The following is a 21,930-nucleotide window of genomic DNA, read 5'->3' on the forward strand; positions in this document are numbered from 1 at the left end:
AAATTGTACTAGACAATCTACAGCTAAAACGCTGTACGTAAAAATGACGCTTAGTAAAATGTTCAGCTTCTCAAAATTTCCAAAAAATGGAAAAGCGGCTGTAATTTGAAAACCAAAAAAGGTATAATAATCGAATTTTACACAATTGTCTCTAAAATCCCGGTCCGACAAGTCCAGTAGTTAATTAACAATTAACGTTATATATATAAAAAAAATTATCTTGGGAAGAAAAAGGCGTAGGTTTTTTAATTACCGTAAAAATAAGCTGTATTTAATGCAAAAAGAGTGAATTCCCGAGTGGCTTTTGCCTAACCCTGGGACGATTTGTTTATAATGCTGCTTTGCACGTCATATTTTGTTAGTTGTAAAGGGATACTTAATTACAAATTTTTGAAATTTTTCTTTTTCGATACGTTTCTATGGATCAATTAGAACCTATATCTACGGTATTAACTTTTTAAACAGTAAAGTACTTTTTTTTCGTCTTCAAAACGCCTACAAAACTAGCCCTCGAGCGTCAAAAAATATTGATTAGATCAAAAGTTATAAACAGAAGTTTATTTATGACTTTTGAATTGAACATTTATAAACTGAGTTATTATTACCAGAACGTTTTGGCATCGCATCCTCTCATTCCTTATGACTGTCTAATAACTCACACGAAATCTGGAATCGGTAAGTTGAATAGTTTACAAGTTATGGCCTTATAAACAATATTTATTTTTTAGTCTTAGCAAAATTAAATATATGACGCACGCGCGTGATATAGTTATATTGTTACATATTTGGAAAGCTTATGAAAAGAGCTTTAAGTTAAAAAAAAAATCGTCAAGATTCGTTTAAAAACAATGGATTTACCGACTGTCAAAGGTGACGGCCTATTGTTAAACACATTAGGTTGGTAGCGGCAAAAAAAACTGTCATAACCGGCAACCCGAGTACTTTCCCAGATAAAAATATTTTATTTGTGGAAGTATGTTAAGTGCATAAGAAATATTGTCAAAAGTCAGTGGGTCGCTTGATTTCTCAGCGAGCCGTGGTGCGGCGGAATGGCGGAGAAAGCGAACAATAGCGAGTCCGAAGAAAATGACGATAATATTCATAGTCCTGCCGTTAAAAAAGGGAAATTCGTTTAAAAATAATATATTTGACAGTCTGTAACTCCGCTGTTTTTCAACGAATCTTGACGATTTTTTTTTTTTAACTTAAAACTCTTTTCATAAGCTTTCCGAATATGTAATAATATATAACAATATCACGCGCGTGCGTCGTATATTTAATTTTGCAACTAAGGCTAAAAAATAAAAAACTTTCCAGATTGCAAATTTAAAATTTAAAAAAAAATGATAGATTTCAATGTATTATTATGAAATGTACCAAGAAAAAAATCAGTGCGATTGTGGAAGATCTTCGGGATCGTCCAGACTAATAATTAGTTAATTTGTTTATAAAGCCATGACATGTAAACTATTCAACTTAGCGATTCCAGATTTCGTGTGAGTTGTTAGACAGTGATAAGGAATGAAAGCATGCGATGCCAAAATGTTCTGGTAATAATAACGCAGTTTATAAATTTTAATTCAAAAGTCATAAATAAACTTCTTCAGTTTATCACTTTTGATCTAATCAATATTTTTTTATGCTCGAGGGTTAGTTTTGTAGGTCTTTTGAAGACGAAAAAAAAATACGTTACTGTTTCCTCGTGGAAATGAAAGGAAAAAAGTTCTAAGCGAAAAACGTGAATTTAACATAATATTTAGCATCTACAGTGATAAATTCAGCTTGCTGAAACAAAAAGTCGCGAAATGGTAATTTCCCAGCTTATTTTTCTGGCCTAATAATCGTCTATTAATTCATTTATTATGAGAATAATAAATGCACAGTGCAACCGATCTGAAAAAATGTATTTAGCACAATTCCAAGCAAAATAGACACTTTTTTTAAACTGTTTGAACCTAATACAGACACAGGACATTACTTCCGCCGTAGTTCCGCAACTCTACTCGTACTAGCTAACTCTGGCAGTGATTTACTAACATTTAAAAAACATGGAGGTTGGCGTTCTTCTGCAGTTGCAGAAGGATATATCGATGACTGCTTATCAAATAAAACTCATAGTTCTCAAAAAATCCTGACAAAGCCAAAGCAACCGTCTAGTACTAGAGAAGGTAACACAACTGAAGTATTAAACATTTCCGACCAAATAAATGAAATACCAATTAATCTAGACAATTCCGATGAACCATCAACTTCATCTATAGAAATAAGTCACCATGCTGCTAACACTTCAAACATTTACCGAATGCCTACAAATTCTGGTATTACTAAGTATCAATAATTGTTCTCAAGGGTTAGGTAATTATTTATTATAATAAATAAATTCGCAAATTGTTACTACTTAAGCTCCTTATTAAATTATGTTAATATTTATGAAATTAATGAATTTTGTTATATTTTTCATTTTTTTGGTTTTGTTTAATGCTAAGGCGAAAACCAGTTATGTCTCGCATACGCAGAAAACGCAATAGTAGTCCTTAGCTATCAGCTAATATCCACGGGCTACTAATGCTCATTTTCTGCCTTTGTGGCAATATACTATTCTATACCTACTATCGAAATAAATGAAATATACCCCTGAGTTTGGAAGTTTGGAAACCGATATTAAGAAAACGTAGGGGCGAAAAAATTGAAATTTGGACCATATACAGGGTGGTCAGATATACAGAGTGGCTCAAATTAGAAAAAAGCCTTTTCAGAGTTATTAAAATAAACCTAACAGATCAAAGATATCTGCTGCCGTTCCTAAAATATTGTGAAAAAACTGAAAATAACGATTTTAGAAAATGCCATCTAGCGTCCTTATTTCACAACAGAAAGAGCTGAAATTTGGTACTGGGGGATAATAAAATATGAGCAATCCATTTTTGTCGAAAGAAAATTTCTACGGCCACTAGTTTCAGTTATGCAACATCAATTGTTTTTTTTTTCTTATGGGCGCCATATTGGATTTTGACAGTAACAGATAGAGGATAAAATTATGAACACGTCATTATGTAACACTACACTACTATTTTATTTGAATAATAACCCACAAAATTAAAGAAATTCAATAATTTATTTAAAAAATTAATAAAATCTAGTTGTTCTTGACGTAAAACAAAAATCCACAAACATTTTGACAGATTCGAAATTTGCTAGCGCGTGCTTGTGTACATTATTTTAAAACTTATTTTAATTGAAATTGTGGTAAAGATAATTACAGAGAAGAGGGAGATGTATGAGTTAGGTATACATAGAAAATAATAAAAACTGTAAAAATTATTAGAAGATATCCTCAATTATATTCAGAAAGACACCGACACCAGCCTCATCGAATGGTATTTTTAAAAGTGTATAGAAATATGGTAGAATTCGGAAGTGTGGAGAAACTTAGATGCAGGTATACTTACTGTTTATTTGTTTTCAGAGATTATTTGTTTCAAATTACGTAATTAAATGTAGGTATCAAGGAAGACGGGAACTTGTTAATGAAATAAATATCTTGTGACAAGTTAACATAAATCCTGAGAGTACTATGAGGGTAATCGCAAGAGAAAATCTACTTCACGGACAACCATTAAAAGATTTTGAAAAAATAGAAGTACCATGATTATAAATTCAAATCAGTACAAAAAACATCCAGGAGATGACGAACGAAGAATGGAATTTTGTAGATGGTTTCAGGAAAAGATAATAGAAGATATATTGTTCGGCGGAAAGTTATTTGGAGCGATGAAACTACGTTCACGAATAACGGCATTTTTAATAAAAAAAAAATATTATTATGCTCTAGATAATCTAAATTTGGCTTAAGAGTTTAGCCACCAAATTAGATTTTCCCTTAACATTTTGTGTGAAGTATTAAATGACCGTATAATAGAACCGTTTCTTATTAATGGTAAATTTACTTCTCAGAAATATTTTAATATTTTTTAAAAGAAAGTATTTTACTGTTTTCTCGTGGAAATGAACGGAAAAAGGTTATAAGCGAAAAACGTGAATTCACGTAAAAATTATACAATTAACCAGCCTGTAAACAAACTAATATGTTATTTTTACATAATATTTAGCATCTATATTGATAAATTCAGCTTGCCGAAATAGAAAGTCGTGAAATGATCATTTCTCAGCTCTTTTTCCTGGCCTATAACTAGATCTTGAATTATGACCGTTTAAACTTCACTTCCTAACACATTCTCCTTGTCACTTACTGCTACAATTAATATTAACTTGTTTTCGTATTTATTTTGATAACAAACCCAGAGCGCCCGGCAAAAGTGGCGCTCCGAGCAATCCGTCATAACGCGCAACCGTCGCTTAACAGCTTTCACCAGGATAATTCAGACAATACTTATTTATTGCAGACATGGCCCTTCAGTTTTCAACGTCCCGACTCCTCGACAGATGTGAGTGGCGAAAGAGACCCGCAACCGTGGGGAGATGTTCCTATCCAGCCTGTCGTCAGGGATAAAGACATATCCTATTACTACTAATTTATTTGGATGGTTCTTGCTACTGCGACTGCATATAGGAAGAGAGCGATTATGCCCGACAAATTAAAGAACTTTCTTTAAATTTATGAACGCTATTTATTTTGCGGATAAGTGGTGTCAATATTGGGCACACATGATATTTTCGACGTCTTATTTATTATTAGTTGTAAGGGTGTTTGCATGTCATTAGGGTTGATCCACTTCTTTCTTTTTGGTTTTAACTGGCCATAGAATGTAAACGTTTGGTAAAGATGACAGGGTCAGAATATGGACCCACAAACAAATTGTATTTGCGTACAAATAATACACATTGCAACTGGTAGCGTGGTATGAATATATCATGTGCCTATGCACGTGTAGTGCCGTTAGTAAAGAACAAGATTGACGAAATCACAGCATATATTGACATGAAAATGCAACGTTCTGTCGTTTTTTTTTTTGACAATCCAAAGCTGTTGTAGCCTAAATATCTTCACAATGTTCATTTTATTATTCATATCAGGTAACACTTCTTCAAATTTGACAAAATATTTACGGTTACATTCACATTTAGACTATAACTTAAACTGACCTTTCAAGTACTGTAATTATTGTGGAAATTACACATTTTACATGTTACGTATCATTATTGTTTATAAATAATATTGAGCTACTATTTATGTCAAAACAAACATCTGTAGTTCCTTACAAACTAGACAAAATTGAGCACATCGTATTATATTCACACCACAGTTCGTATGTCAAAATAGATAATGTTAAGAAATTATATTTTGAAGATAACTGTATTTTATTATGTTAAAAAATGTAACGCAAAAAATACATACTAAGCTTATTTAACAAAAAAGTGTGTATTCGTGAATATCTGACTTGTAGTTACTATTTCTATCTCTTTCGATCTTAGTTGTCCTGTGGTAGTTTAAATCTCTTCACTCACTCATACTACACATACTACAACATACGATTTCACTCGCGAAAAAAGCCTATTGAGAACTGATAGAGTCGAGAGGGAATGACACGTCATATTCTGATATAATAGCTTTGTTTTGGTTCTCTATTTCTGATTAGTCCAGAATCATCGCAGAACTATAAACGCAATAGAAAAGTTCTGAACGATTCGGAACTATCCGGAATTATTTGAAAACCAGAACGCATTACAAAAATATACCCATAAAACCCAATAAAAATATACTTTTCTTAAACGAAAAACAGGAAATGAAAAAATTGTGAATGAAAAACGGAGCTTGGAAAGATGGGAATAACTACGCATGCGCCAAATAATACAGTTCTAAGCAATTCGTGCTAGGGAGCTAGAACTACTTCGGATGATTCAGAATGGTTCCGAATCAAGTTCGATTAAAACCAAAACAGACATCTGGGAAATTCTGAACCGTTCAAAGTAAACACGAACGCATATTTCAGACTCCGCATGATTAGAACCGTTCGGAACCGGATTTTATGGGAACCAAAACAAAGCTAATAAGTAACAGTAACTGCTGCTACCTAAGGAACGACTCTCAAACTGAAATGACAACTAATTTTTATGATTTAATCTGTCAACCTTTAGAGTAAGTTTTTTAATGTTTTACGTTAGAATCACACCGTTTTCTCATGGAAATTCGTTTTATCATATCCAGAACCGAGCCCGTAGAAGTGTAATTAACAGCATATTACATTTTTCCACATTTTTAAATCTGTAGGGTTTTCTGTTTTAAAAAAATTGAATATACAGGGTGTTCCACCAGAAATCGCCACGATCAATATATATATATATATAAGGTATTGGTCTGATAAATCTGAAAATTTGGCAATCTAGCAAAGGCAGTAGGGCCAACACAGCTAAAANCTCAAATCGAAAAAAATGTCTTAAAAGTACCCCTTTTGAAATTACTTTGTAAACAATTCCTTAAAATATTTGCACATCATTATGAAACACCCTGTATAATAGTATAATAAATCATAAAAATAAAAAAATAATAAAGAATAAATTTAATATAGTGACCCTCAAATTTCACGTAGAATCCGAAAATGCAATAATATATAGGTTCTAAATATTTTATCTGTGTCGGCCCTACTGCCTTTGCTAGGTTCCCAAATTTTCGGATCTGTACTTTCCGAGATATCGATAGTGGTAATCCCTGGTGGGACACCCTGTATACATACCTAATATAATTGCTTCAGTAGTTTTTCCATACAAGACTTTTTAATTAATATCAGTACTATAAGTATTCCAATCGACAATAATTGCATTCTTGTGTTGCTGTTATGAAATTGAAATTAATTGCCTGTTCCACTTTTGTAACCATTTAGGATTTCGTTTGTTGTAGCTTCTGTCTAATTAGGTTCCACCTGTAATTAGATTCATTTACCGCCCTCAAATACAGTGACTGAGGTAAAATGGAACGCTGTGTCCTATATAGAATAATTTTCAAATCGAACAAAACATCAGAAAATGTTTAAATCTTCAAAATTGTTTCCAAATATCTAGTAATATATCTTTAACTTCTTTTCATTAATAAAAATATCTTGTTATAAAAATCGTGATAAAATTAATCTTATTTCAAATTCCACTAGTTTTAGAAAATAGTTTGGCAGGTTGAACCCTTCAATAATAATGATGGAAGTGGACCACCCTATGAGATATATGGTAAAGTTGTGTGCAGTATATAACTTATAAAATTTGTATAAATTATTTTCATTAAATAAATAAATATGTGTAAAGGAAAACATGTATTTCTTTCATCAGTGGACCATGTGCTAAACTTAATATGCATAATTTTTTATCGATACTACAAAATACATGTGTTACTTTTTTAAACAATTTTGCCTATTTTATTTCAACAAATATTAACTTTAGTCATTTATTGAATACTTCAGTAATAATTTCATTTGTAGTATCAGTATAATTTTTTTGTTGTTTATAAAAATTTCATTGGTTAAATAATAATTAATATGGTATTGCAATTCATAGTCAATACATGCCTTGAATCTGCAATTCCAAATATTTTGAATTTTAGCAACAGATTTTCTAGCAGCTTTTAAATATTGTACACCGATTTTCTATTTTGTCTTTAAACACATGCACGTAAAATTCTTAACCACGATCTAAAAAGATTTTCATTTATATTTTTTTATTTATGGAGTCACATAAAAATAATTAGAATTTAAAATTTAAAAATATCTTAAAGTATTGTAAGTATTTGCTAACAATTTTAAGAAAATTCTGTACGATGTGCAATTTTAAGTTACTACCTAAACACTACTTACAAAATACTTAAAACATTATGCATATACGAGATATATTCATAAAATAACTGAACTTTTTGAATTACGCGCTAATAGAGATATTTAGTGACAGCAGTTGGTAGCATTGCGTTGCGCATAACCTTCTCTGTTGATATCTCATTTAGTTTTCGTGATAATGTTATTTGAGTGCAACGTGTTTAAGTGTTAGTGACGATTTTTGAGATGTGGTTCTCTGAAACAACGATGCAACCTAAAATTTTGCGTCAAACTGTAGAAACTTTCACGGAAACCTTTCAGCTTTTAAAACAAGCTCCGGAAGATGATGCTCTAGGTCGTACGCAATGTTACGAATGTTTTTCACGATTTAAAAGTGGTCGTCAGTCAATTGAAGATGATTCTCGACCAGGAAGGCCTTCGACTTCAACTGATGACTCCTGCGTTCATAAAAGCAAAGATCTGGTGTATGCAAATCGCCGATTGACTGTCAGAGAAATTGCTTAATTGGGTCATGCCATGAAATTTTGACTGAAAATTGAACATGCATCGAGTTGCAGCAAAATTTGTTCCTCATTTGATGACCAAACAACTCAAACTCGTGTGGACGTTTGTGGGCAATTCCCTGAATAATTCAATGAAGATGAAACATTCATTCAAACGATCATAACGGGAAACGAAAGCTGGGTTTACGGTTACGACATTGAGACAAAACACAGACAATATAGCTTTTCGCCACAGTCTGCGTGTTAAATGCTGGAAACCCAAAAAAGATGCAGGCTTTTGTTAGCCTCCATCCAGCTATAAAATTTAGCGTGGTAACTATTTTACTTGGTAATAGGCGGCAGTTCTAGCGGTGGCTTTGTTGCCAAATAAATTTAATTCATTCAGTAATGTAATTAAAGAGATATAGAACTTATCTTTTGTTTGCAAATCACATTTCTGATAAATGCTAAAGAAAATAAATCAAGTTAGAATTAAAACTATGAATTTCCCTAATTAATTATTTATTTTATATCACTTTGGAATGGGAGAATTCAAAAAATTGAAATTAATGTTTTTAGATTTGTGCGCCAACTTCCAATTTTGTAAATATTAACACCTATGCTTAAAAAATTTGCATTATACAGGTTGTGTATCCTTAGATGGGTACAGCTTTCTTATTGTTGATTTCTTTAGATAGGTAAAATAATTATTGATACAAGTGTTGCATATTATGGATGCCATTGATAGTGCTCATATTTGTGACACAAGGTGTTCAAAAAAATTATCAAAATGTAAAATTGTTGGAACCTCAAGGAGTAGTTGAATACGAAATTAATTTTAAAAAAAAAACAACAAATCAACAATCAATGACCCCTAACAGTGATAAGATAATGCGTTCGCTACTGCCGTTGCAATTTTTGACTAACTTTTTTGTTTTTCGACATACGGACTTCGGACCTTTTCCGTTCAACGCAGAACGGACAATCAGAACCAGGGATATGGGGAGATTTTTTACCGTTTCCGAATTATCAGACCTTTTTTACTGTATCACCTCACACACCTTTTGTTTCCAAAATTTATTTTCCACATACGGACTTCGGACCTTTTACATTCAACGCAGAAGGGACAACCAGAACCAAGGATGTAGGGGAGATTTTATGTAATTATTTTTTCGATTCAATGCACCGTTTCCGAGTTAGAAACACTTTTTTATTTTATGATGTCACACGCCGTTGGTCCTGATTTTTTTTCGACATGCGGACTTCTGACGTTTTTCACTCGATCACCAATCAGAACCATGGGAGATTTTTTGATATTTCGAATCATTTCCGAGGTACAAGCAAATATTGCTTTTTTTCTTTCACCAAGTCCTCTACTCAAAACCAAGGGGAGATTTGTTTATATTTCCAGCCATTTCCAAGTTACGAGCAAAAACCGTTTTTTTTCTCATACGTTGTGACATCATAGCTCCATAACGAAGGCTAAAAAGGCCACGCGTTGTACCCCACACTCCCTCCCTAGGTATCCTGAGCCCCAGAGACTCATGAAGAAGCAAAGAGAGAGAGAGGCTCTCTATGAGGGCAAAGTCACTCTATCTCTATCGCACACTATAACTCTATCTCTTTCGCACACAATCAGACAAAAACGACAGAAACGAAACTTCCTTTAAAAATACATGAGAGTTATCATTATTAGAATACCCATTTTANAAAAATCCGGTTTTTTATTTTTTTCGAGGTGTAATCCTCAAGCCAAGGAGATGATTTTCACTGAGGAACTAGTGCTATCTAAAAGAGATTAATAACGCCTCGTGGTCTTCATAGTGTTCTGCATGCTAATTTTTATATTCACACGTAAATTTGACTTATTCACGTACGTCCATGAACGTTCGGGCATTTTCGGAATTTCGGCTGCCAAATTTGGCTGCTAATTTCACACAGGTGTTTTTAAAGCAATAAATAGAAAATTAAAACATATTTTCAACTGTATCATCACTATTACTTGCATGTTGATTTGTAAAAATTGTATGTACTTTAATGTTATTTCGTTTTTAGGTATTCTCCTTATGTTGTTGTAAAGGTTAGTTATAAAAATCGTCGTTTGTTATTTCAATAACGATGAATTCTAATTTTTTTACTTTAAACATATATTTTATGCCAGCAAATTTTGATGTTAAAAGAAATAAAGGAAAAGTCGTACATTTGTATTTAAAGTATTTTCTATCTTTACAAATAAAAAAAACCCTGAACCTACATTCCGCGACGTACTAATAGCCCACCTTGTATAATAAATAAATTTATCATCATCATATATTAAAAAAATTATATAACATGCTATTCAAAATATCATTACGAATTTTGTTTATTTGAAAATATATTTTCTGCAGTATTTCACTACCAAAAAACGAAAATAGTAACTAATTAACGAAATTATGAATAAATAAGTTAACTGTGACACCGCTGCATAATATCAAATGAAACTACATACATATTCGTTGATTCTTTAAAAACATTTATTTCAATACCTACATCGTACATTTAAGTAAATACAGTAACGCAAAAAACAGATATTGATAAAAAAAAGTGTACAAAATAAATCCGTAAGTACACCTGGCATCATTACCAAAGTGTTGTTTATATGTTGCTTGAATATGCGTAGGAATGCGGGCCCCTGCATTTGATTCTTTCTAAAATTCTGCTGGTGGTGTATTCTATCGGCAATTCGGAAATTTAAAACTGCTGACCTATTCCAGTAACGGTCTGTGGCGATAGCTGTTTTGTCTGTGGACAAAAGTTCGATCCTCACAAGAATCTCCACGCCCCAAGGAAGCACGTCAATCTCGTTCCAATATCACAGTGATACCTACTCACTGGTTTTTCAACTTTAACGGAATTGTGCATTTTGAATTCTTGCATCAAGGTGAAATAGTGAACCGTGTGTACTATCAAGGCGTTTTACAACGGTTACGTGAAAAAATTCGCAAAAAGAGACCAGAGTTGTGGCGAGACAACTCATGGTTCTTGCACCATGATAATGCGCCCTGCGATTTTTTTTATTTCCGAAATTAAAATCAGTGATGAAAGGGCGCCGTTTTCAACCTATTGATGACATCAAAGCAAAGATCAAGGACCAATAATGTATTAAATTAATAAAAAATTTAAAAATAAATAAAGTTCGGTTATTTCCTGAACAGACCTCGTACACGTGAAAACTAGTAATACCTCTAAAAATCCAAATAAAAGCATTTAAATAGCTTTTATGCATATGGGTCAATGTGTTTTTATTTCGAAATATTATTAATTCTCAATTCATAACCCAGGTGCAATTAAATTCTCTAAAGCCATAACATACAATAATTACCTATTTAAATTTTAACGATTAATATGCTTACAAAAGTTGGTTATGCCAACTGCCCGGAAAAATGTATAAGACAAACATGTGCTGATAAAATTACGTTAATATTTAAATTTGTGGGTAAAATCTGTATTGCCTAACTGAGTTATGATGATTAAGTACGTGGTGACAGTGGTAATAAAAGTTAATATTGTCTTCCTGTTAATTTCAAATAATCCTGCTGCTGTGAAAACAGGATAGTTATGCTCAGCCATTTGTGCCAGTATTTTCAACTCCTCTTTTTCCATGTCATAAATTCCTTGTCTTTCACATAACCGGTAACACAGTGGGATAATCTTTTTGCCTTCGGTTGTAACCCCATCACACGAAATGATTATACTTAATGTAATACTCTGAAACAAAGAATACATTGTTTAATAAAACTTGAGTCTAGTATTTTCCATGGATATCGAATGGTAAAACAGAAATTGTTCCAAAAATTCAATATTTGCCTATAGAGCCAATAACTATTTGTATTTTTGATTTACAGTAAACTGACAACCAAACCAAAGCAATAAAAACAAACACAATGACGAACATTTCTGCCAATGTAGAATATTCTACTTAAAAGTGCAGTGCATTCATAAATGTCCGAGTTCCACGTGACCGCGACTGTTATGCAACCAAACTTACAATGGAGTCAGTGATTAACATAAAATTCCATAAAGACAGAAAATAACTCCAGTGGAGTACAGATTACAATTCTTTACAAACATTGAACTTTAATTTGCAAAATATGTTTCTTTTTCAATAGAAAAATAATTAATTTTTATATTTTTACTTACAAATTAATCATTCTCCTCTAAGATATTTCAAATCTTTATCCCATTCTACATTTAAAAAGTATTTTTTGTTTGAAAGAGGTTGTCATTTAAAAAATATAGGCTCTTTTGTAATAGACTCTTTTAGTGTGACGTCACATATTTAGGCAACCCGCAACAAATTATTATAGTTGAAATTGTACAGACCGAATCTNTAAGAACTATTTTTCAAATATTCGGCGATAATTTAAAGGTCAAGCAGGTGTTGAGCCAGCTTCATATTTTGAGGCAAGGTGTGGTACATCAAGCACTAGTTCCCCAGTGAAAATCATCTCCTTGGCTTGGGGATTACACCTCGAAAAAAATAAAAAACCGGATTTTTCAAAAATTGCCAACTTCATATTTTGGGGCAACGTGTCATACATCAAGCACTAGCTCTCCTGTGAAAATCATCCCCTTGGAGTGGGGATTACACCCGAAAAAAATTAAAAACCGGATTTTTCGAAAATTCAGCGATAATTTAAAGGCGAAGCAGGTAGTGTGCCAGCTTTATATTTTGGGGCAAGGTGTCATACATCAAGCACTAGTTCTCCTATGAAAATCATCCCCTTGGAGTGGGGATTACACCCTGAAAAAAATTAAAAACCGGATTTATCGAAAATTCAGCGATAATTTAAAGGCAAAGCAGGTCGTGTGCCAGCTTCATATTTTAGGGCAAGGTGTCATAGATCAAGCACTAGCGCTCCTGTGAAAATTATCCCCTTGGAGCGGGGATTACACCCCGAAAAAATTAAAAAACCGGATTTTTCAAAAATTCAGCGATAATTTGAAGGCGTAGCAGGTTGTGTGCCAGCTTCATATTTTGAGGCAAGGTGTCATACATCAAACACTAGCTCTCCTGTTAAAATCATCCCCTTGGAGTGGGGATTAGACCCCGAAAAAAATAAAAAACCGGATTTTTTAAAAATTCAGCGATAATTTGAAGGCGAAGCAGGTCGTGTGCCAGCTTCAAATTTTGGGGCAAGGTGTCATACATCAAACACTAGCTCTCCTGTGAAAATCATCCCCTTGGAGCGGGGATTACACCCGAAAAAAATAAAAAACCGGATTTTTCAAAAATTCAGCGATAATTTGAAGGCGAAGCAGGTCGTGTGCCAGCTTCATATTTTGGGGCAAGGTGTCATACATCAAACACTAGCTCTCCTGTGAAAATCATCCCCTTGGAGTGGGGATTAGACCCCGAAAAAAATTAAAAACTGGATTTTTCAAAAATTCAGCGATAATTTAAAGGCGAAGCAGGTAGTGTGCCAGCTTCATATTATAGGGCAAGGTGTCATACATCAAGCACTAGCTCTCCTGTGAAAATCATCCCCTTGGAGTGGGGATTACACCCCGAAAAAAATTAAAAACCGGATTTTTCAAAAATTCAGCGATAATTTAAAGGCGAAGCAGGTAGTGTGCCAGCTTTATATTTTGGGGCAAGGTGTCATACATCAAGCACTAGCTCTCCTGTAAAAATCATCCCCTTGCAGTGGAGATTAGACCCCGAAAAAAATGAAAAACCGGATTTTTCAAAAATTCAGCGATAATTTAAAGGCGAAGCAGGTCGTGTGCCAGCTTCATATTATAGGGCAAGGTGTCATACATCAAGCACTAGCTCTCCTGTAAAAATTATCCGCTTGGAGTGGAGATTAGACCCCGAAAAAAATTTAAAACTGGATTTTTCAAAAATTCAGCGATAATTTAAAGGCGAAGCAGGTAGTGTGCCAGCTTTATATTTTGGGGCAAGGTGTCATAGATCAAGCACTAGCTCTCCTGTGAAAATCATCCCCTTGGAGTGGGGATTACGCCCCGAAAAAAATTTAAAACCGGATTTTTCAAAAATTCAACAATAATTTAAAGGCGAAGCAGGTAGTGTGCCAGCTTCATATTTTGAGGCAATGTGTCATACATCAAGCACTAGCTCTCCTGTGAAAATCATCCCTTTGGGGTGGGGATTACACCCCGAAAAAAATTAAAAACCGAATTTTTCGAAAATTCAGCGATAATTTAAAGGCGAAGCAGGTAGTGTGCCAGCTTTATATTTTGGGGCAAGATGTCATTCATCAAGCACTAGCTCTTCTATGAAAATCATCCCCTTGGAGAGGGGATTACACCCCGAAAAAAATTAAAAACTGGATTTTTCAAAAATTCAGCGATAATTTAAAGGCGAAGCAGGTAGTGTGCCAGCTTNAACATTGAACTTTAATTTGCAAAATATGTTTCTTTTTCAATAGAAAAATAATTAATTTTTATATTTTTACTTACAAATTAATCATTCTCCTCTAAGATATTTCAAATCTTTATCCCATTCTACATTTAAAAAGTATTTTTTGTTTGAAAGAGGTTGTCATTTAAAAAATATAGGCTCTTTTGTAATAGACTCTTTTAGTGTGACGTCACATATTTAGGCAACCCGCCACAAATTATTATAGTTGAAATTGTACAGATCGACTCTGTTTACTATTTACATAGACACTATAAAAATTAACAACTTCAAATTAATTTATTTTTACAAGGATTTAAGAACAGCCAACACGTATTTCGTAAAATATATACACGAATGTACTTAAAACTTACAAGAAATGATATAAAAGAATATTCTTAAATTTCAATAAAGTAAAAATTTTACAATAGCCGTGTTATTCTTAATGCGCATGCTCGGGAAGAATAGCCTCATATGCAGGTGAGATCTTGTTGATTTGTCATCGCTGTCATCATTAGCATATTTTCTCTTCTTTTGTTTAATCTTGGCATTTTCTAGTTCTACCAAGTATTTTTATTGTTTTCCTTGGTGCTGTGTTGTTAGTCCATTGAAAAGTTACATTTGGGGTTGCAAAAGTCAGAGCACGCAATTTTATTTTTTGGATGTCAAGAGGGGGTTAGTGTAAAGTTAAATCCATATTTGTGGGATCGCAACCCTTGTGCGTCGGCCGCCATCTTGTAAAATGAGCTGCGAATGGTTTTTATACTACTACTTACTATATCGGGCAAACTATTCGTTGCACAGAAAATTTGTAAATACATTTTTTGTTGCAAATTAAATTCTCTAAAACTTTGCTTGGTGGTAGAACCAAAAATAACAAAGTTATTAACTAAAATAGATAAAAATTTGGGAACAAATTTTCTTTTTGTCGTTATAACTTTTTTTTCTGGTCATTTTACAAAAAAAAATACATCAGAGCATTTTGATAGAGCGGTTTTCAAGGAATAATTTTCATTACAAACCTTTTTCAAATTTTATTTATTTATTAGAATTTTACAGCGATGCGAAACTTTATATGGTGGCAATAAAGATGAAGATTCTCTTGACAGTCTTAGATATAAACGATTCGTCAAGTCAGTGACAAAGAATACATTTAATTTGTCTTCACTTCCTCCAACACAAGACACAGCCCGCTTGCACAGTCTCCGAGTCTATCATCAGGTCCAGTCATGGCTCGGGAATTACAACGACCCTCAAGACTGGGTCTGGAAAAAGTATGGACAAATATTAATGCCTGTTCAAAGTTCAAAACCTCCAGCACCCCCTGAGCTTCTAAAGTTGATATTCTGCCGATGCAAAGGAAACTGTGGAGCAATATGTGAATGTCGGAAGGCAGGCCCAAATGTTCTGCAGTGTGCCTGAATTGTTCTGGGGAGACATGCAGCAACATAATGGAGATATCAAAATTGATCGAGGAGAATGATTTTGAAGATGACGCCACTTCATTCTCCATCCTTCCTCAACAATTCAATATCGAAAGCTCAACCAGATCCTGAGTCGCAGCCTGGCCCATCAAAGAGACTGAGGACACAGTAGATTGGGAAATATATTTCGATATTTTTAATTACACTAATTATTATGTCAGCTAGAAAATGTCCGTGGATTCTGCCTACTAGGGATACGACGCAAAAAAAACGCGCCACCAGACTATACCTCGTAGGGGGTGGGGAAAAGAGTCAATAACTAATTAACAACATTGCAATGCCAATCATTAAAATGTTTCTTATAAAAATAATGGAAAGATGAGAGAAAACTATGCTATAATCATTCATACTAATGTACATATACTTACTAGTACTGGAGAATATAGTTTCGCATCGCTGTAAAACCCTAATAAATAAATAAAATTTGAAAAAAGTTTTTAATGAAAATTATTCCTTGACAACCTCTCTATCAAAATGCTCTGATGGATTTTTTTTGTAAAATGACCAGAAAAAGTTATAACGACCAAAAGAAAATTTGTTCCCAAATTTTTATCTATTTTCATTAATAACTTTGTTATTTTTGGTTCTACCACTAAAAGTTACAGGAACACAGTTGTAGAGAATTTAATTTGCAACAAAAAATGTATTTACAAGTTTTCTGTGCGATGAATAGTTTGCCCGATACAGTAAGGAGTAGTATAAAAACCATTCGCAGCCCTTTTTACAAGATGGCGGCCGAGACACAAGGGTTGCGACCCTACAAACATGGATTTAACTTTACACTAACCCCTTCTTGACATCCAAAAAATAAAATTGTGTGCTCGGGCTTTTCCACGCCCAAAAAAATGTAACATTTCAATGGACTATGTGTCAGACTGTTTATCGAGTGTTTTTTTCTTCAAGTGGTTTATTATAGACATACTCTTAACCAGAATCAAACTATTCTTGAATGATAACCTGTTGCGAGGCTACTTCGCTTACATGAAATTATCTTTGATGCGCATGCTCAGTAACATTGATATAATTTTAATTTATTAATTATTATAAGTCAATATTGTTTTATAAATTTAAAAATATAAATTATATAATTCTTTTAGTTTGTTACTTGAGGTTTGAAACTTCTTAAATATTTCTAATATTGCCAGAATATCGCAATATTTAAGGTCATGACAAAGAATACATTTTTTTGACACCTATGTCTAAAGTACACATGCAAGGTCGAAAATCGATTTAGTAAAAATACTGAGAAATTCTTTATTCCAATGTGTACTATGGGGTTGCCTATTATTTGGCGTATGTGACGTCACTTTCATTCTGAGATGATAATAATAATATCTCTACTCCTCATTCTAACTACGAGAATTAGCCTAGAAGTCGGAGACTTGTGCGGGAGAGGAGGCAGCATATTATTATTAAGCAGGCCGCATTTGCGCCCAGGAACGACTTATGTTGGTAGGCCCTAACCACCATTCAGTGCAGGAATGAGGGAAACCTGGAAAACCTCATTAATTAGGGGGGTGGTCAAATGCCAACCGGTGTCAATCTTTCACATTGACCCAAGCCTACATTCTACCACCCTACCATACCTGCACAGAGGGTGCCAATCCTCCGTACAAGCATAGTTAATCTACGGTCTACCGGCCGCGGGATTCGAAACCCGGGCAGATAGCACACATCGATTTAAGTACTGACGCCTTAAACCGCGCGGCTATCGACCGACTGCAATGAAAATATTGTTAATAAAACACAAATATTTTTCGTCGCTTTACTATTTTTTTTTTCAATAGGTAATTAAATATAAATTATAGATATATTAATTTACTTTCCAATGCTAACATAAACACAAAGTTTTTCATAGATTAATTTGTAGAAAAGCATAGAAATTCTGGCAAACGCTGCTAAATTAATTCTGTACTGTAATTCCTGCAAATTATTATAAACATGACAAATACTTACTATCATCCATAACAAATATAATGTGCTGGCAAAAAGTGAGACGTTAAATGTGAGTTCGGGAATATCACACGCCTGCTTTATGATATCAAAAAACGTTATCAATAACATTAATAACAGTTTCAATGAATACAATCTGTCAAATATATTCACTACATTTCTGAGCTGTTTATACGTTGTTCCCAATTCTCGTATACTTTGGGCGCACATATATTCATCCAAAGTTTTCAGTTTTAATGGTTTCCTAGGTGTTAACAACATCTCTTCCAAATAACGATTTAAATTCTTATACCTGCACTTCAAACAAAAGCTCAAAATGCTAATTAAAATATAATTTACCGCAACACTGAATACTGCAGCCGTATTTAAAACACTTAAGACCATTATCATTAAGCTGGTTCCAATTAAACCCCAATTGAAGAAGAGGAGAAGTACATTTCCACACAGGAATGTTAAAATCGCTGGAACCACCTTTAACAGTTTATTAGTGCGATAATCCTTAGACTTCAATTTCTCGTACAAATTTTCAAAACCAAGAAAAAACGTTCGCCACGTTCTTTCTCTGAACCATGTGTCATAGATAATAGACGTCATAAAAAAAATTATGACTATCGCGTGCAAGAAACTAAATATTTTTGTCGCGTTTAATCTTGAATCGAATTTCCCTTTTAATATTTCTTGTAGACTGTAATAATTCAGGCAGAAGAAAACATTTACAGTTAGGTAGAAAACACTACACATGATCTTATAGAATTTGTACCACCCTGATTGACTTATTAATTGGTTCTCCCAATTGTACCAAGGCGTGACGCCTATAAAATTCCCAATTTTGATTACAAAATGCATTAGCTTTATATCTTCCTTTAGATAAAAAGTAATCATCTTTGTATAAATACCACCTCTGATATGATAAAAGTTCGAATGAGAAATGAACAGCTTTTAAAGTAAATGTATTGTAGTCACAAAGTTAAATCGAAAAGCTTTTAAAATTATTAAGTAGGTGAGTAGGGGTAGGTACTTAGTTCACTTAAATTAAATGGATTTTTTTGCGACTAGATGGAATAGTAAGTATGTTAATGATAAGTAAAATCATTTTGTTTGGAAAAATGTATCTAATGCAGAGAAAATCTTTTAAATTCGATTAATAAGTCAAATTTGTTGTTAATTCAGCAAAAAGAGCGAATTCCCGAGCAGCTTTTGCCTGGCCCTGGTACAATTTATTTATAACGCTGTTTTGCACATCCTACTTTATTAGTTGTAAAGAGCAACTTAATTTCAACTTTACGAAATTTTTCTTTTTCGATACGTTTTTTTGGATTAATTAGAACCTATATCCACGATATTAGCTTCTAAAATTAATGTTTAGTAATTACTGTAGTTGCAAAAAACAAAATTAATTAACAAATACTGGAGGTAATTAATTTCGTTTCAAAGTTAGAGTCAATCAAATCGGCCTTTAGCACACATGTTGGTCATTGGATTAACCGCTTTTTGCGATAATAATGTGCTCTTTTCGAAAACTGATTTTTTCTCATTGGACTTTTATTTTACAGTTTGCAATTTAGTGAAACATAACTTTAGATACCTTAAAATTGTACAAATTGCCTACAATATCATAGTTATTTACTGTACTGTATAAGTGCTTTAAGTAGCATTTTATCCACGCAAGAATGTTTGAACTCGAGAACGTAGCTAGAGTGGTTAAAATGCAATTAAAACACAAATGCAATACGTTTTATCGATAATCACATCACAATCATATTTGTGGTCAGAATTATTGGAATTTAATAAAAAAATATTCGCACGACTTGTTATTATTGTTACTAGTACTCAATGGAACGTGGTAGGTTTTGTAATACCTACTGGTTGCTATGGTACGTTGTTTATTATCAATTATTTAATACAGTTCTATCCACAAAACATATAAGTAATACAAGAAGGTCGTTTTCATAATACCAAAATCGAAACACCACTGACATTAAAGGACAACAACTGGCTCCCTCATTGTGTCTGGCCGCTAGGATTTGCAATCCCGCAGTTTTTTTTTTCCAGCTGGAAATTTGCGGTAAATTCGCTTTTACAGCGTGATCCCGCTGTAATTCCCGCGAGAGATTTAAAAATATAATTATATATGAAAATAATAATGCTATTATTGTGAAATGTTTATATTTAATCAAATGAAATATAAATAATTATTAGTATTTAAAAATCAACAGATAAGCATTATCGTATTTGTTGCTGTTAAATTACTAAATTTATAAACATCTAGGTTAGGTTAGTAATTTAATCGTAGTAACAATCTCTAAAAAAATATTTACTAGATACCTCGATAATATATTGCCTACTGCCCTACTACAGAATATGACAGTTTAGAGAAAATTGCAAAGAGATATTAGGCATACTTCATTTGGCTGTCATTCATTTACTAATTAAAGTAATAACATGATTTTTTCAGTAACGGCAAACGAAAAACAAATATTTTTTAATGTATTTGAAGAATGTTAGAAAACATTGCAATTATTTAAAACAACGCATGTAAACACATACGAATTTAATTTGTTAAAAACATCGTATTTCAACGCTTCTGCTAGAGAAGAAAGTCGTATGTGGTCACATGCGGCGTTTATACTACATATGTACCTCTTAATGAAATACATGTACATAAGTCTGTTAAATGACACAATATTAGAAATTTAAAATGTACAAATTTTTAAATTTAAAGAAACAAAAACGATATTTTTGATATTTATAGATGGGTAATGTATAATGCGATATAGATTTCAAAAATGTAATTATCTCAATTTGTCACAAAACTGCATATACGGTCTTTTCCCGAAGTAGGACAGTATAGTATAATTAAAGTAACATACAAGAAGACACAACTATTAGTTACATATAAAATTTCACTTTGTAAACACTTTTTTCTCGAAAATAAACTTGTTAGCTATGAAGTGTCAAAGTGACAAAACGTTTTATTTCTGTAATACATAACAACCAAATAAAGATACAGTCCACTTCTAATCACAACGATTCATTTCATTATACAAGGCAAATCATATAATTATATTTACCCGAAAAGAGAAAATACAGCACATTTTATGGTCGCAGCCGAGCCGGATTCCTCAGGTCAGCTATTTTGATCTCAGCCTCAACCACCAAACAGCAGGAAGATTTGCACGAAACAGCAACGGTGCCGTAAACACACGGAGGCCACAGAACTGGTAGAAACCATCGGTTTTGCAAGCACGACAAGGAACAAGCACAACATATTCAAAGTGAGCCCTTTCCATATCATTCGTTCTCTATTGCATAAATACAGTGACGGCACGTTGTACAAACATTTAGCTATTTTTATTGTATATCTTTCGTATATTTTCACACATATTTTACCATGGCTAGTGAACAAACCTTGCGGTTGTTAAATGCCCAACGAGGATTTATTAAAGGACGACTTACTCGATTTTCAAATTTTGTCAACAATTTTCAAGAAAGTACTCATTCTCTCACAGAATTAAATACTCGTTTGCTAAAAGCTGACACTCTTTTAGACGAATTCATACAAGTTCAAAGTCAAATTGAGGCAACCATTGTAGAAAGTACTCCTGAACAAGAGCAACACAATCAAGATGAACAAAATCAATTTGAAGACAATTATTATAATGTTATTTGCAAAGCCAAGGAATTAATTCAGTCACTTTCTTTAAACTCTATTGCACAGCCTTCAAACCAAACGATGACTCAAACCTCTAACCAAACTGATAGTTTTAAATTGCCGATAATACCAATTCCAAAGTTTTCCGGAGATTATCGCGATTGGCCTAGATTTTACAACACATTTA

At 33.1% G+C, this 21,930-nt stretch overlaps 1 protein-coding gene across 1 annotated transcript in view; it reads left to right on the forward strand.

Annotated features, from left to right (window-relative positions):
- Window positions 1–5,247, forward strand: part of LOC108912347 (musculin-like) — a 32,352-nt gene extending 27,105 nt beyond the window's left edge. The window contains exon 3 of the mRNA XM_018717556.1: window positions 4,404–5,247. Within this exon, the coding sequence (XP_018573072.1) occupies window positions 4,404–4,532 (129 nt within the window). The 3' untranslated portion in view covers window positions 4,533–5,247. The remainder of the gene's footprint in view (window positions 1–4,403) is intronic.
- The last annotated feature ends 16,683 nt before the right edge of the window (window positions 5,248–21,930 follow it).

Source organism: Anoplophora glabripennis, unplaced genomic scaffold (assembly GCF_000390285.2).
Source record: "Anoplophora glabripennis isolate ALB-LARVAE unplaced genomic scaffold, Agla_2.0 scaffold762, whole genome shotgun sequence".
NCBI lineage: Eukaryota > Metazoa > Arthropoda > Insecta > Coleoptera > Cerambycidae > Anoplophora > Anoplophora glabripennis.